This window comes from Motacilla alba, chromosome 2 (genome assembly GCF_015832195.1).
Source record: "Motacilla alba alba isolate MOTALB_02 chromosome 2, Motacilla_alba_V1.0_pri, whole genome shotgun sequence".
NCBI classification, from domain to species: domain Eukaryota; kingdom Metazoa; phylum Chordata; class Aves; order Passeriformes; family Motacillidae; genus Motacilla; species Motacilla alba.
Window position 1 is genome coordinate 108,780,756 of NC_052017.1, and position 17,390 is coordinate 108,798,145.

Sequence of the window (17,390 nt, forward strand, 5' to 3'; positions counted from 1 at the left end):
GGTCAGTTGCCAAGGGTGGAACATTTTGAAGAGGTATGAAGTTGCCACAACAACCAGCATTAAATTCCCCAAAGCAAGACTGGGCTTAACAAAGCAGGGTCCTTTTCACTTACTGTGGGACAGAGGAACAGAGGGAGCAGCGCAAGGCAGAGGCGTTTCACAGGCATGCAGTGGCTTCTCCAGTGAGAGCAGGCACAGGGGTGGAGCTTTCCCTGCTGGAAAAAGGTGCTGCTTTCCCAGGCCGGGCACTGTGCTCTGGGGAAGACCGACTCACTACAGACCCGCCTTTTACTGCGGTCACTGCACTGACAAGCACTGAGTAATGACACTTGGAAAACAATGAGGCCATTATGTAACACCAGAAAATAAAGGAAGTTCACACATCTACATGATAAAAAAAGTTCCAAAGAATTTAATGTAGATATTATTTATACATACACTTTATAAGTAGGAATATGGCAGACAGTTGAATTAGTACATAAAGTTTTATTTAAAGTTTCCCCCCTACAAGCAAGCTTCATTTACACAGTCTAGTACTGTACAAAATTTACATTCTTTGTGTGACTTATTTAGTTAGCATTGTTTCCTTGGTCATGCCTTCCTGATAGATAGAAAGATTTAGATACAGTCCTCATAAATCTTTAAATTATCTTGGTAAAAAAAAAAGGAACCATTTAAAAGGACAAGAAGTATCCTTTGAAAATGGTACATTTTAGTAGAGACAGGTGACAGACAGTGTTCAGTGGCAGACCTTTTAAATGTCATACAAGGTTTCCTCATTTAGTATCTTATCAGTTTCCTTTTTTATATATATTTATATTTATATACTTTCAACAGGAAAGGAAAAAAAAGTCATGATTGCACCAAATGTATTTTACAAGGGATCCCTTGGATCTGAACAATATAAATAAATACAAAACCAACTAAGATTGCACTATGTAGGAGAAATGGATTGAGATTTCAGGATATACACTCCACCTTTATGAGTTCCTTAGTGATGCTCACTGGAAAACTCCCCAAGGGCACATTCAAATATTAGCATCTTCAGATAATTATTTTGTTTAAACATTTTCTTACAGGCGTGCTACCTCATCAATTGGATTATTGCATTTGTGTGGTACCAGTCTTTACTGCACTACTCCAATTTTACAAGTTGTGTAATTCTGCTGCAAGCAAGGGAGTTGCAATAAAATTGGACTGATGCCAGAGAGAAACAGTCCCATGATATTTGCTCTCCGTTATTTATATTGCTCTCAAGCATCAATATATAGTGTAATTTCTGTGTACATTCACCCTTTTTCTATTTTGCAAAGCAAATAATGAAGTCTTTTTCCCGTCTATTGCCTCTGCAGCTGAAACCAACCTCCAGTAGCTGCCTGCTCCTTGCTTAATGCACTAGCATTAAGTCCTGTCGTGAAAGATATGTGCAGGGCTGAATATGCAGGATTGGAGTGTCCTTTGCCTTTTATCTGGTACAGCCAGTTACAACTAGGCAAATTAAAGGCCAGATATTTATCTGACATAATGTACATCCATTGGCTTCGACGGAGCAATGTCAATTTACACCAGTAAAGAGGATGGTCCTGAGAGTAATGGATGCAGCACTAGTAAACCACAGTGGAAGAATTATGCACATACTTTAATGAGGGGCAAATGATTATGTCTGTTAGCTGCAAGGTGGTCAAGAATCAGGCTCAGATTTTGTCACTGCTTTTGCAAAGCCAGGACAGAAAGACATAAGCTTAACACATAGACAGTCTGGTTTGTCTGACTTCATGAAGCAAGTCCTAAATGCTACCGGTCCCATGTGGGAGAATTCTGAACTCACTTTGCGATGTGTAAATAATTACACAGGTATAAGGCAGTGGAAAGTCTAGCCTTATATTACTTTGGATCAATAGTAAAACTCTCTCAGAGTGCATCTTAAGATTAACCACATAGGACTACTTTAACTACTTACCAGTGTCTCTCCAAAAATGTGCATAAGCATTTCAGAGTCCAAAGCAATAAATTTATGATTAAATGCAGTCTTCTTGTCTTTGGAAAGAACTTGCACAGATGCTGATATCTAACAGGTAAGTGAAAAGGAAGTAAGGTTTCTGGTGCTTCGTTAAGTGGTCATAGAAATAACTTACTTTTCAAAGCTAGATTTTAAGCTGTAGGATCCAAATTCTGTTATACTAATGTAGAACCAGTCATTCCATGTGATTTCAGTGAAATGGTTCTGACTTTACACAAGTGTGATTAGCAGAATTTGATCCTAATCCCTAAGCTGCTATTGCAAGAAGTGCTCTGTAAAGCATAGCTTTCATTGTAGTCTGCTTTCTGCTGCACTTGCACATGGGGACTTTGAAGGCAGAGTGTATTAGTTGCCAAGCTGTGCAAAAACGGAATGATATTTCTTTACCTTTTATAATCTTCTGATGCTGTGTTGCTTGCAGAGCATATGAAGTAGTTGTAGGTTAGGATTACAGAGGAGGAGACAATTCTGCAATGCAGTGTGAGCTTTTCACTATCTGAATTCTGAAACATTCATGAAAACAATATCCTCATGACTTCAACACAGATCACATGCAGGTAGATACAATGCACAATACTGATCTTGTCTCTTCAGGCTCTATTTGAACAGTTAGCCACCATTTATTTTTTTAAGTTAAATTTGATGTGAGGAGTGTCTCTGCAGCAGGAAAAGTTTAAATCAGTCTGAAATGGCAGTCTGTCAGCATGTAATGTTCGGTGTGTTTTAGCTTCTCGCTTCATAAGACACCGGCACCTATCTGAGATGGTTTGGTTTTTCTTTTCTTTTAGTTTGCTCCTAAAGCATAAACATGGAATGAGGGGTCAATTATGGCAGCTTTGTTTTAACAGGAATTCTGTTCTAATAAAATATTTACGTCACCCGTCATTATTTTCCCAAATGCACTCAGTGTTCGTGTCAGTGTTCCTGGCCCATCACTTGTTGTACGGAACACAGGCCGGCAATACCACGGTTGAACACGCAGGTCCTGCTAGGGGCTCCGCAACGTCACCTTCCAGCTCTGTCCAAGTCCCTTTCTCAGGACTGTAGCAAATAGTAGAAGATTTGTAGGCTCCCTGGTAGTAGAAAAAAATGTCGTATTAAATGTGGTTTTGGTAAAATCCAAGTCACACATCAGCTCTAATGATATTTGAAAGTGTCTCGGGGTCACTCTAACTTAGAACCTCTTCAATAAGTTTATGTTTTTTCAGCACCCAGCCTCTGAAAATCAGTCTCCTTTACAAGCACTTCATAAGCAGAGCTGTAAGCATACAGTCCTATCAACCACTTTTTCAAAATTCCTTTTGATTTTTAAATTGCTCCATATCGGTGAATAGAGTGTAATAATAACTGATCGAAATAGAGAAGCACAAAGGGGAAAAAAACACTCCATGTTCTCCATAAGCTGAAAAACAACCCAAGCCTGCCCCTGTAGCTAATTCCCCTCTTCTCTCCATCCCATCTACATACTATATGGACTGGCCACAAGAACGCAGAGGGAATGGAAAGGTGATTGTAGAAAGAAGGTACACACCATACTCCAGCTGTAGCCTCCTACAAGGTAAATACTGTCATCAAGGACTGCGCAGCCAGGGCCACTGCGACCCTCCAGAATAGGAGTCTGGAGGATATTCCACTGGTCACCTTTTGGATCGTAGCATTCCACAAGCATTACATCGAGATGGGAGAAACCTGGATGAGGGCATTAAGAAAAGAGAACATGTGTTATGACATACTGTTTTATTACTTAATTTACTGTTAAATTTATTAAATTATAGTTACAATTATACTATTAAAATTATAAAATAATTGTTAAACATTTTTTAGAAAATATTTTCATTTACATTTAAGCCAATTTCTGTAACATTAATGCTTCGTTATTTCAGTTCAAATAAATCTGTTGAAGGTTTTTACCATTAGTTCTACAGTCTTCTACAAATCATGACTCCATATAAAACCTGACCACATCAGGAAACACTCAGTAATAACTTATCAGCGACACAAGCAGATTCAAAAAAAATTCCTCCTTGTCTACCAGTGCTAATACAAGTTTGAACCTGTAGGAAAAAATTGTCCTGACAGTCTTTCTCAAAATTCAGCAGATCCAATCTATTCAAAATGGAACAGATTGAATTTTGCTCAGAAATCAATGTCTAACAAGTCCAGGGAGAGCTAAGACAACTGAAGCCACTTGGTTCTAGAGGGACAAAGTGCTTAGCATGATGGACATGATGTGCAGGACCAGTTTCAATTTTCCAGCTGATTTAAGGTATGCTCTAAAGCACACAGCTGGGGTAAAGTCTTTAAGGCAACAAAAAAATGTAACCACAAAAGATGGTGGTCCCATCTTTCCCTGGTAGGCCAAAAAATGCTCCAAACGACTGCTTCTGTTTGATCACCAAAGGGCAGAGGGGTCTCAGCTCAAGACTCTCAAGCTGCATCAGTTAATATGAATTAAGTGAGCCCAACACAGACATTGAAAACAAGAGTCCTGGTTCCTGCTCTAATTTTAGGAAATTCCCTATTTCAAACTACCTTCTTTATCAGAGCACTGCAGTAAAAATATGGCTTTCTTGATATGCTGAAGTGCTTTTCTTAACCCTCTCTCTTCTCTTCAAGGTATGACAGGAAAGAGAAATAAGATTTTCTGTAAAAAAGGGTGTTTGGTGATATTGGCACTTCACAAGGGAGCTGCTTGCTTGCATATTATTTGTCTGGAATGAGTGTGAAATAATACGAAATAATTCATAATCATATGAAATAATTACTTGCTGCTTTAAGGTTTTCAAGGCACCTAAAAAAGGCCACTGCTGTGCACCCAGAAGCTGTCAAAAGCTCTGTAACAAACTGCAGTATGCACATGACTAGCTGTGATGTGGTAAATGCACAGCTAACACTACTACACAGTTCAGCTTCACAAAGGCCTGCTATTCCCGGCCTGTGGAGAATTTGTAACATTTCATCCACACTTCAGTCCCCTCCCTCCTCCCTATCCTTGCAGTTCTTCCTTTTGTTTCACTGTATAGGAGAAACCATTTTTTTTTTTTTCAAAAAGTCTTTTTTACCAGACAGCCACATCTTTCCAGAAGCCTGGATTTCAAATACCCCTCACAACGGTGAGCAGTTCAAGCATAACAAAGGCACCCAGGACAACAGCTGTACAGGCTACAATGCAAGGCTTATTAGAAGTAGGTGAAACTATGTGGGGAAAAAAAAAGAAGGTGGCAGAATAGAAGCAGTTCAAGCCTCTGCAAACCAAAGCATGTGCTTTAGCTTGAGAAGAGCTGTGACAGGTTTTACTTTTGTAGGAGGAAAAGCCAACACTGGGAAGCACTGAATCCTGGCAGTTGTTCATGTGCAAGCAGCTTTTGCCCTCTTCACCTTATAAGGTCCAGTCCATAAACACCCATCCCAGCTGGGGGTGGGGAGTGGAGGCACAGCAGCACTGAACCTGCCTGCAGGGGTTTATGCACCAGTACTATTTATCAGGGAAAATTTACATCTGGGACTTTGTCCCTTGCATGCTCCACAGACACTCAGATCTCCAAAAGCAGCATGTGGCTTTTCAGTGTCATGGGGGCCCAAGGACTGGGGTCAGACATGACCTGGTTTTACTGGAAGTTAACACTTTTTTTTACTTTTTCTTCTATATTATGATTTTATCATTTGTTGTTGGGAGTCTTTTATTTTTTAGTTTTCAACATTAAAGGAGAAAGAAGAAAAAAGTGAATATAAACGATCAAATATTATCACCGGATAAAGGAGCAGGAGGTGTGCTTTTTGTCTAAGTGGCTGGATTAAGAAGCATTCTTTAACATCAATGGTATTAAAATAAAATTACCAAATGCCAAAGCAATAGTTATTTTAATATGAGACCTTTTCAAAAGATGAAAACAAGAGACCTCTAAAAAGAATTACAATAAACAATCTGCATTTAATACTAAAAAGGGATTTAAAGAGCCTAGTCCTAATATTTAATGGCTTGAAGTTTGCTTTTTTTTTTTTTCTCTTCATTAAATCAGGAGCTTGTTTTTTTTTGTGTGTTGCTCTGAATAAAGCTCTCTTTAACTGCACATTTTGGAAAATGATTTACAGAGGAAAATATTGCTGGTACTTTCGGGTCAAAGAATAATCTGTTTGTTTCATTGAATTCTTGGTAATGACAAATTGTCCATGCCTTTGAGTAATGGAAGCTCCCATTTTTATTATCTAAAGCATTCATTACTCATATATTTAATGTACTGTTATAATTTTAAAATAATTTGCATAAAATGTTTTTAAAATTGCTGGCTCAAGTGTCCTGTTAAATTGTGTTGCTTGGCTTTCAATGTATTTAACTCTGTCTAACAAAAATATTCTTTTTTTGTGGGACGCTGTGGGACGTTGTGAGATGTGGGACGCTGTGATACTTTTTCGCTATTAAAAATGTGACCTTTCAAATGGTTTCCTCCAATTGCATACAGTCGATCATTCATTACAGCCAGAGTGTGGATTGCTCGTTTTGTGTTCATGTCCTGTTTTCGGGCCCAGACGTCCATCACAGGGTCATAGCAGTACAGCCAGGGGACGTATTCTCCATTGTGAACACCTCCTGCAAAGTAAATACACATCAGTTCATTAATATAAATAAAGACATTGTGCTGCAGCAGGAATTTAGCTCTCTGGTTTTGGGGTTCTGCGGTTTATGTATTTTTTATGGTGGTTTTGGGTTGGTTTTCTTGTCACACAGCAGGAATTATTCAAGACACTGGCCTGAGATGTATATCTTGCCATTGTGAACGGCTCCTGCATGGGCTGCCAGGGGTTGTGGTAGTGAAGATACATAGCGCCACTCGTTTGTCTCCAGGTTGTAGCACTCAACGCTGGACAAGTAGCCAGTTTCGTTTCTTCCACCGATGACATACAAGTTCTTGTCAAGGCGGCAGGCGTAGAAACTGGCTCTCCTGGAGGACAGGGCAGAACAAAACAAACAAGCCAACAACAAACCAATTAGCCATGTCAAACATTTCTTTCCCCTCTCCAGCTGACTCCCTAAACTAAGAGAGCTGCTCCTTCAAATGCTACATCAGAGAGAAGTAGCTTCCAGGAAGCTTCACATGTTTTCAGCTATCCTAGAGACTGTAGCTGTTTTGCTAATCAAATACACAATATTCCACATCAAAAAATACTTCATTTTTGTGTCAAAACAATTAGACACACATAAAACTGCCAGAAAATACCCCTTTTCGAAGCTGTTTGTTTCTTTTTCACACCCGTGAAAGATAAAAAGGTGCTCATTAATGTATGGGGCATTACCTTGTAAGGGATATAACAACTCAGTAAGACAAAGTGAAAAATGAGGTAGATAATGTAACAATAATAAATTATCTTGACATTCACTTTCTTTATGGTCCTTCAAGGGTCATTGTTCCCAATTTACTAAGAGAACCACATCATCAAAATTTTTCTTCAATTATCATTTTTTTCTTCTTTCTGCAGTACTGCAAATAGAACAACTTTCCTTATGCTAGCCACAACACTGCCTTTCCACCCTTTAACTCAAATGAGGTCTGTCTCCATCCAACTAACCCCGAGAAAAGTTTTAGCCACCTGTCTGCTTTTACATGCAACTCAGGTGTGTAGGAAAACAATTAAGTTTTCTGGCCAGGACTGTCAGGCATATATTAGTTTGTCTTCCTCGTGCCTCCAAAATCAATGGTGAGTGTTTGTTGCTGAAGTAAAAATTGAGCAGTAGATGATTTTGAGAGACCTTGGTTGGTGTAATTCACTCTGGGGAAAGCTCCCTGGATCATTCAGCAACAGAAAGGTTTGCTAGAGTAGAGACCTTTAATTTCAAGCTGCAATAACATGAGAAAGAAAATTGCAAAAGAGCACAGCTGGGCTAGGATGAAGAGCTGAACAAAATATTGAATGACAAGAGTTGTCAGTCCCCAACATAAAGTTTTCTCCTGGGTGAAACCAGAATGGCATGGGAGCCCAGAAATGAGCAGACAGGCCAGGCACAGCAAAGTGTAGCTCTGACAGCTCCTGCAAAGCAGGCACTCTGGAGTAGTTGGCTGTAGCTTCCCAAACCCTGCTCTGTGGATGATTCAATGCACTCTGATTCCTGCCCAGATGCCTTAATTTGAATCTGGGAGCAGCTGCATATTTCACTCCTGAATCATGCACTAAATCTTGGGGCCTTGATGGTCAGCTGCACCATCAAGGACTTGAACCTGCAGACCACTGCAAAGCATTTGGATGAGCAGTGGTACACACAGAGCACAGTAAACAGCTTCAGTATGTCCAACTCCTTTTCGGGCTTCCTGAGAGCCATCCCGTGACCAGGTGAGCTGGCAAAGTCTGGTGTGCCCTATCCCTAACCTGACATCTAGCCAGGCATGTTCAGGAGCATTTTCTTCAGTGAATGAAGGAATAAGATCTTGCTCTTTTGCACAGCTACCTATTTTCAGAAAAATTATAGCATCTTTTAACCTTTTGGAGAAATCTCCCTCTTAGTTAAAAGTGTCTGAGACTGGCTGGTGGTTTATAAGTTGGAAGAGAAGTCAGGCAGACACCAAGGGATATAGCCATGGAAACAGCAGGGCTGGCTGGGCATCTAGGGAACAGATTTGATGCATCACTGCCAGTTTCTGACCTTACTTTTTGGATTTGGTGTGCACCTGACAGGGTTTCTCACCAGCCAGGGTCATCGAACACCTCCTGTTCACTTCTTTGCTTTCACCCTGCCTGCACATGGGCAACTTGGATGGCATGGGACACAACCCCTTTCTGAGTGGGGCTGGGAGATCCAACACAGGGAGGATTTCTGAAAAAAAACCCCATGGAAATAGGAGGACAGGAATACTGGCAAGTGTCTCCAGATCAACTGATGAATTAAAAAAGACCATTTAATTTATCTGTCAGTGGGCAGATAGAAGCTGATGGCATATTTTGCTCCGCATGGTCGGGCAGCAAATTGTGCATCTATGTTTTTAGCCTGATATTCTATGGAAACAAAGCTAATTTGATTACACTGTACATGTACCCATGTCTGCCTACTGTTGTCTCTTAAAAAAAATCCCTGCTGACTGATTTCACTCTAATTTGACAGAGGCTATAGGTGTTACAGGCAATCAAGTGTGTATAAGCTTTCTGAGAATATGTGATGGGCCTGAGGCAACACAGCCCACAGTTGCCCCAAAAGCAGGAAAAGCTGCAGAGGTCACCTCCTATTAGAGAGAGCCTGGATAGTCAGGTACACATTTTTCAACCCTCCCGTGTCCAGCAACCACAAGGCACAAAACCAGAGTGTGCCTGTTGTCAGTGCTCCCACATCCACTCCTCTGACCTTCTCTGGTGAACCCATTAACAAACTGCTCACAGCCTGTTTTGCCTTTTTTTTTTTTTTTTTTTAAAGTTCAGGTTTAATAAACAGAGGTAGACACAACTTGCATGCATTATTCTCTTAACTAGGGTTTCACTGAGGATATTCTGTACGTGTACTCCTGGTTTCATCCACACAGTGTCACTGTAAGGAGCAAAAATGAAAGCATCAGCATACTTCACTCTTCTGCTTGGATGTGAACATTCACTCAGTAGCTTCTCTCACAAACATTTGAAGCTTTTTGAGTTTTTTTAGTTTTCAATGATACAGTGTGTAAGGGCATGCTGTTACAGCATGCAAAGGCATGCTGTCAAGTGATGACTTTTAAACTGCTGTAAAATATGATTCAGATTAAACTATAATACAGCAATCTTTGCATGACAACGCTCCCCTCACTACTGAGAAGACACTATTCATTCTAACCAGGTAACTAAAATGTACCTCAGGATCTGAATATGGACAATAAGACAATTATTTTGTGATTTTTCTCAGGACTTAAAAGTACTCGATGTTCACTGGTCTCCTAAATGCTTTTTCTTCACATTCCTTCACCTAACCATCAAGCCAACCAACTTCTTCTTTCAAGTATACACATATAAAAGGGAAGATTTTCTTCATGATTTTCACACATGATGAATTTATGCCCTGAAACACCAAATAGATCTACCAGTCTGAGATTTAAGTTTGCTAATGCTGTTACTGATTGTCACAATATCTGGACCTGATTTCAGAGTCACTTATAGAATGCATGCTTTGCTGTTTAAAAAATAAATAGTCTTAATAGAGGCTGGCATTACTATTATTAAAGTCAAAGACAAAAATAAAATGTGAAATTTTTGTATCTCTTTGTCTGTGCCTTTTCTCTGCTCACTCAGCCTCAGAGAGTACACTGACCTGCTCACTTCCCACTTCCAGCTGTGCTTCTTCAGAACCTGGTACAATGCCATGCTTTTAGGTGGTCTTCAAGCAAAAATTTTAAACTCAGAATATAAGAAAAAACAAGTTGTTTTAAATGCTGGTTTGCTCCACACACCTTGAAAAGCTCTGTGTTGAGCTGGCAAGGTGCAACAGCTCTGCCTGAGGTGTCCAGCTGAGGCTCGCGCCTCAAGTTCAGATACAGCTGCTACAAAGACTGCTCCTTCAGTAGCCATCATAGTCTAACTGAACCGTTCTCCAAAAAACCTTCCTGTTATTATGGCATCATCTGGCAGATGTGTATTTCCAAAGCTTCTGGTTCTCTAAACAACAAACTCCTGAAAATAGTACTTATTTTTCAAAAGCATTTATAGTTGAAATGTTCTTCAAGGGAAAAGAAACCAAACTTAGCTTTAAAGAAAATACACTGGCGACATTGATTCTATAATGGGATTGGACTTTTCTTTATAGCTCACACAGTAAAATCAATCAGATATGGATTTTGGCATGTGAGATAAAAGTTTACTTATCAAATATTTCATACAGAGTTTTGACTTGAGAATATACTGCCTGTGAACAAGTCCCACATTTACCTGGCAGTCATTTCAAAGGAGCTATTATAGTCTATCCAGCCAATTATTCTCAGACTAAAATTCCTAAATAGGTTTTGACTTGATGGACCATAATGACTCAGAAAAACCCATTTAACAGTCTGTCTTGTCAATGGTGCCTGCATTATGCCAGCAGAGACAGGGCATGACCCTGTACTCCTAGTAGGGGGAAAATAGCCTGTTGACTTTAATGGGAACTTTATCTCACTAAAGGAGCTGGGAAAGAAAACTGCATAAAAGCTCTCTCTTATTTGCATGATCTTCTACAAACTGGGCCAGTCCATACCTCTGAAAGCTGCAATAACTCTGAGGAAGTCATTAGGACTGAGCAAACAAACCATCAAAAAACATTTTAAAAAGTGAGTGTAAAATCTCTTTTTTCCAACAATAGCCCTAATGCTTAGGAGCCTTTAAAGAAAAACAACGGGCAAGCCCATGAGCTGTGTATCCTGAACAAAAGAGGTGACAATTAACGTTGTCATAGCAAAGCCCCTTGCAGAAGGAGCTATGTATGAGGGGACCATTGTATTTCAGTCCCTCTGTAGGGAGCTGTGGTGTTCATACATTACAGTTTATTACGGGCAGGAGCGCGGGGCACAGCTGACCTCTTGGCTAAAGGCAACAGCTTCCACCAGAGCACAAGGCCAGTCACCTGCCACACGGTTTTCCACGGAAACACAACTGGCCAATGTGGGGGTGAGAAAATTCCTATTGCCTCCTTTCTCCAACCCTCAGCTGCCTATTTCTATTTCTGCTTTCTGAAGTTTGTCAGCCAGATAAACCCAACTGCTCAGCCAGCTGCCAACACCCCTCAGGAATCTGGCTTGGAGATACCCAGAGGGCATAATAAGAACTCAGATTAGGCTCCACGGAAGAGCTACAGGCTCCATACAAACACCAGTTGGCCTCCTAGCCAGTCTTCCAGCTCAGCAAGGATGCCCACTCTGATGCTCACCCCGTTTCCCCCATGCCAACACCTAAACTGGGAAGCTGAACCAGAGGGGAAGGTGTCCCTCTGTTTTAAAGTAAACAATCACAGCTGTGAAGGTTATCCCAGTGTTGGTGGGAATGAGGGAGAAGGCTAGGTGCTGCAAAAGCAGGGACTTAGGTCAATCAAACTGAATCTTGAACAAAGGTCCTTCAAACATTCTACAGACTGACATTTTACCCCTGGAAATTTGAAAAAAACAGCCATATTTCCAAGCATCTCATAAGACACACCTTGAATCACAACACTGCACTGAATTCAATATATTTCTGACTGCCAGACACCTGAAAAGTGTAGACAGTCAACAAAAAAAAAAAAAAAAAAAAAAAAAAAAAAGAAAAAAAAAAAGAAAGAAAAGAAAGAACGGCAATACTGGCATGGAATAAAGAAAGCATTTGAGGGAGACACTGTGAGATCTTTTGTACGTGGGATCCATGAGAAGATGGGTGTTTAACTGAAGGAAGGACACTGAATATTTTCTTCAAATAACATTGTAACTTTGGATCTTCTACCTTTGAGATTCTTCTTATGAAATATGCACAATTCTGTTCAGGTTAATGGAATTTTTTCCTGTGAGGGTAGCATTTGGGACCCACAGTTCAGTTTACATCATCTTTACAAGTCATTGCTCAAGTCCACATCCACCTTTGCTCTTTGGTACACAGCAAGATTAAAACACGAGCTACTCTTAATATGCATGTACTGACAGCAACTTCACTCAAAGACCACCTAGGATTAAGAGTCCTCTGACAAGTGGAGACATGTTCAGGAGAGCTTTTCATAGCTGGCGTGGTGAAACAGGATGGAGTCAACATGTGAAGGTTTCAGTTCCCTCTAAGATATCTGACTATAATTACTGCTTGTTTACTGCCAAACTCATCATGACACTTCAGTCAGGGAACATGACAGGACACTATGGAGACTTCAGGAAAATCCTTCAGACTGTACTCAGGCAACCAGTAATTGCATAAAGTCCATGGCTATTTTGCATGAGTTAGCACTGCAGGACTTGGCAACTGGAGTTCCAAATCTGGAAAGTTTTAAAAATTAGGAAGCAAATGGGACACAACTGCATGCTGCAGTTTTGTCTGTGTTTTCAATGGTTCTATAGGCCTCCTTATTCCCAGAACTAAGCCAAACCTCAGCTGCCCCTAGGATGAGAAAACAGAAATTGAAAAACACATAGCAGGTTTTTACCTCTCTTGCATGGGTGGAAGTTGTATCCAGCTGTTAAACCTGGGATCGTATCGGCTAACAAAGTTTGTACTGTGTTTCCCTGTAAAGATAGATTATTTTGACACTCAGCTGTTTGTTTCATGTATTTAACATCATGATTGTAATATATATTACATATACTTCACAAGTTGACACCTTTTATGAAGGGTTCCCCCTTTTACAACAATGTATGATTACACTGTGTGTACAGTAATAATTCAACAAATGGGGCACTGCAAGGCTTGAATTAGCAGTCAGGAGCAGTAAAAGCAGATAGCGATTATTCTTGGTCTTTGTAATAAGATCTTGAAAATGTGTATTTAAATTTACTTACACAAGCTGTGGTATTTTCACAGCCACAATAAATCACAGCACTAAACAAAATTACTGCCCAAAGAGGGCATCCCCACAGTACTTTTATGACTAGAATTTTGTCAGGTAAAAAAATTAGAGGGAGAACATGTTCTTTTCTTTCTCCTTACATCCTCTCTGTGTGGAACATGGCAAAAACCCATTGTGCAAATAACCAGGAGCTGCATAAGCCATCAGCATGGGGTATGCAGTGTTTGCACTAGATAGTTTATTCTACCATGTACTTTCAGTGTAAGTTAGAAGGAATTACACATGTGCATCGAAGGGGGAATACACTCTTAAGAGTTTTATTCCAACTCTGTTAGCTAAAATATGAAGCATGAGCAACATACACCAGCTAACTAGCTTCTCCCTGCTGTCAAGCCCAAGAACTGTGTTCATGTCTTCACGATATTAAGATTTCACCTTATTTTACATGCAGATTGACACCAAAGCAAGAAAACTGAAGCAAGAGAGTGCATGGCAATTTCCTGTAACACCTGAGACTTCAACAGATGAGCATTTTGAAAACAGAAACCTTTGTTTATGTATGTGTGACTAAAAAATTGAATTAGAGGCTTCACAGGCCAGCAGAATAACCTAACTGTGTATATCACAGTTCTATAAATGGTCACTGGGCATTCTACAAGGTGAATATTTTTGCATCAGAGAAGCCTCTGCAGGATTGGCTCACTTTGCCTGCTTCATTCCACGCTTACTTCAGCATGTGTAAATACACCATCAAGACAGTAGAGAAGAATAACAATACAGCTAGAATTTATATTTGCAATAATTTAAGTTCATGTTCTACAAGAAAACAGAGAAAGAAACTACACTGACCGCTTTGGAAGTAGACCGATTTCCTCGTCATGTTATAAGCGTGTTCTATATGAGGAGGGTAGAGCAGAAGGCTGATGAATAATGCAGCATTTCCCTCCAAATCCAGCATGGTGCCTAAGGAGGACCATGCTGAATGCCACTCAAAGACATTACCATCTCAGCACTGCCTCAAGACACAGGGTGAGATTCCCCTAATGGAAGGGCAACTGGTCATTCTGCCACTGGGCTTAGTGAAGTGAGGCTTGGCTTTTGGTCCTTATCTGGATTCCTTTAGTCTACACAGACAGTTTAGAAAAAGAGGCATCGAGGGCTATAGATTCAATAAGCAGCAAAACAGTAACAGCAAGTTTGAGCAGGTTCTTGGTTTCACTAAGACATTTACTAATCTCTTTGTATTTAAAAAAGCAGGAATTGAAAATAATATAAATATTGATCCTAAGTTTAAATATTTATTTTTTTCTAGGTTTTAAGGCTGCTGTATTAAACTAGATCTTTCAGAGTCACTGGGACTTCAGTGCTCATTAGTAATACAGCAGCTTATTCATTGTTGTCATACAAATCTCTAATTTGGCTGCCTAACACACGTCATACACATACTCACTACAAACACCATGTATGCAGATGATTGTAAAGTGCAGGGTAGAAGAAGGGTTTAGTAGGCCTAGACTGGGAGTGCAGGATACAAATCTAGGTCCTTCACAGGAAGGGAGATGAAATCAAACTAGAACTGTCACAGAGAAGAGCTACTATGGCAACAGGAAGAACAGAAAGTTTACCTTATGGCAGGAGACAAAGAACTTGGCCTATTGTACCTAGAAATACAAAAGCTGAAAGGGGATAGGAGTGCTGCCTGTAATACTTCAGAGGAACAAATCTCCAGGAGGGGAAAACTGTTAAACTAAAGGCCAGCCTTGGCATGAGAACAAGGTGATTTAGACAGTCAAAGAATACATTTTATTGGATATCAGAATAAGGCTCATAGTCATTTAGAGCAATTGGATTTGTAACAGCTTTCCAAGAGGAGTAGTGGGGGCTGGAAATCCAACTGCTTTTCAAATGTAGCTTAGAAAATTTACAAAATGGGATTATATGATGCCTGTGACTGCAGGAAAAGGACTTGGTGACCTACTTAATCTGCCTGGTGTAACTGGTTTGACTGCAGTTTAAGACTGGAGTTCAGTTTGAAAGAGAACTCTATGTTTTGCTTTGCTCATCAGCCAGGAGATTGCGCATCTTAGGATGCACCTGTTCTGTCAGAACACAGAACTTGGGACGAGCGAACAAAAATCAGGATTAGCAAATCAGGATGATAGCACAAAAGGAGGCAGATACTGTTCTCTGCTCTGCAGCCATGCAAGAAGGTGATGGGCTCTGAAGGTTGTGAAGGTTGGTCTTAAATCCATGCCTATGTTGTGCACCCTGCTTTCATCAGTGTTTACTCATGCAAGAACCCCTTGTGACTAGAAAGGCATAGCTACTGGAAGATGTAAAAAAGTGAGAAAAAAATCTCTCCCATACTTTCTGGGTTGTCAGGAAGTTAGTGGAGCATGAAGGAGGCATGAGCACTCCTTGGAGTCTATGCAGTTTCTCAAGAACCAGATGGTCTGATGGCTAAAGCAATGTCTTACCATTGCCACCATCTCTAAGATAATTCTTTACATTGGAAAAAACACCTGGAACAGTCTAATTTGAAGCAGAAGCTTTGTAAAGCCTTGGCAAGATGATTCCAGGTAGGTCCATCTGAAGTCCCTCCTATGCTGTGAGGATAGCAGACAAGGGCCTTTACATAAATTCAAGTGGGCATATATGAGCTGCCCCCATGTAGCTGCACATTTAGAGCAAAATGGTTTCAAGAAAGAATATGCCCAGCACAGGATGTAGTTTATGATTTCAGGTCCACCTGCAGTGAGAAGTAAGATCCATTTGATAAAGAGATCAGTACAGCAATGCTCATACCTTTTTTATTGCTATCTTCTCTATAGAAAAAATCCCAGCACTGGTATTCACAGGTCAGGGAAATTGGAAGATGTCTTCAGCAACATCTTCAGCCCAGGAGTTGACCCAGATCTAGGCAATCTCAGGCCTTAGGTACTATTCATCTCACAAACAACTGTGTTTGCCTCCTATCTCTGATGCAAGATATGTACCCCTTCTACCATCTCTCCATCACCTTGCAAGTCAGTTTACACATCTTTAAAATTATACTTCTTTTCTTTTACCCTTCATGTGACATGGCCATTTAATTATAAACTGTCTGGAACAAGGTCTGCCTGTCCATATGCCTACCACCAAATACAACAGGGTCCTCACTGGATGGATGTGGCCAATGATCCTAAAAGAAATTGTCATTAGTGATACTGCACCGTCTCCTGCTTCAAATAAAAGATATTTAACAATATTCAACAATAGAACTAAGGGCCCTTCTCCTAAGACATATAGTGATATTCTTAACTACACCAGAAACATGCTTATAGGGTGGCCTGGATTGTTTGTCTCAGGTTTTAGGGAGTGAACAGATGTAACAATTTTCTATAATTTGGTTTGGTGCAGATGCTGAAATGGGGCATTCACAATAAAATATATGCAGTATATGCAATATCAGCTGGATCCTCTGGTGTTTTAAAGTAAAAATGTGTACCTGCAAGCTGTTTTATGGTTTCTCAGTCATAATTATCTCTGTTACACAGACTGCTACAACTACAACTCTTTCTTCATGTGCAAGCTTTTTAACAATGTCTTGACAATTCTGTGAATTTTGCAAGACATGGTATTCTCCTTTTGCTTTGCTCAGAAGCCTGTTAAATTGTTTAATTTCTCTTTGCGGTAAATTTATGAAGTAATCAAATGAAAGAAGGTAGCAGCAGATAATCTATATGAGAAGCTCTTGCACAAGACTGAAAAAAGGATCAGTTTAAGAATCTCAAAGTCTAGATAATTAACACATTAACAACTTGAGCTGCGAGTATCTTGTTTGACAATAGAAAAGAAGCATTCATCTACTGCAATTGCATTATTATATTATGACTGGAAGGAGCCTGGAAATGAAGGTTAAAATTCTTAACAGCTGCTGCCTGGTGCATGCACTTG

The 17,390-nt window shown here is 40.0% G+C and overlaps 1 protein-coding gene across 5 annotated transcripts in view; it reads right to left on the reverse strand.

Annotated features, from left to right (window-relative positions):
- Nucleotides 1-388: 388 nt before the first annotated feature.
- KLHL14 (kelch like family member 14) overlaps nt 389-17,390 on the reverse strand; it is a 60,513-nt gene continuing 43,511 nt past the window's right edge. For 4 of the 5 annotated variants that reach the window (XM_038128371.1, XM_038128369.1, XM_038128370.1 and 1 more), the window contains 5 exons: nt 13,095-13,173; nt 6,770-6,960; nt 6,450-6,608; nt 3,552-3,709; nt 389-3,093 (listed from right to left, as the gene is read on the reverse strand). In XM_038128371.1, coding sequence (XP_037984299.1) covers nt 2,953-3,093; nt 3,552-3,709; nt 6,450-6,608; nt 6,770-6,960; nt 13,095-13,173 — 728 coding nt within the window. In that variant the 3' untranslated portion in view covers nt 389-2,952. The remainder of the gene's footprint in view (nt 3,094-3,551; nt 3,710-6,449; nt 6,609-6,769; nt 6,961-13,094; nt 13,174-17,390) is intronic. The other variant, XR_005255859.1, reaches the window with a different exon arrangement.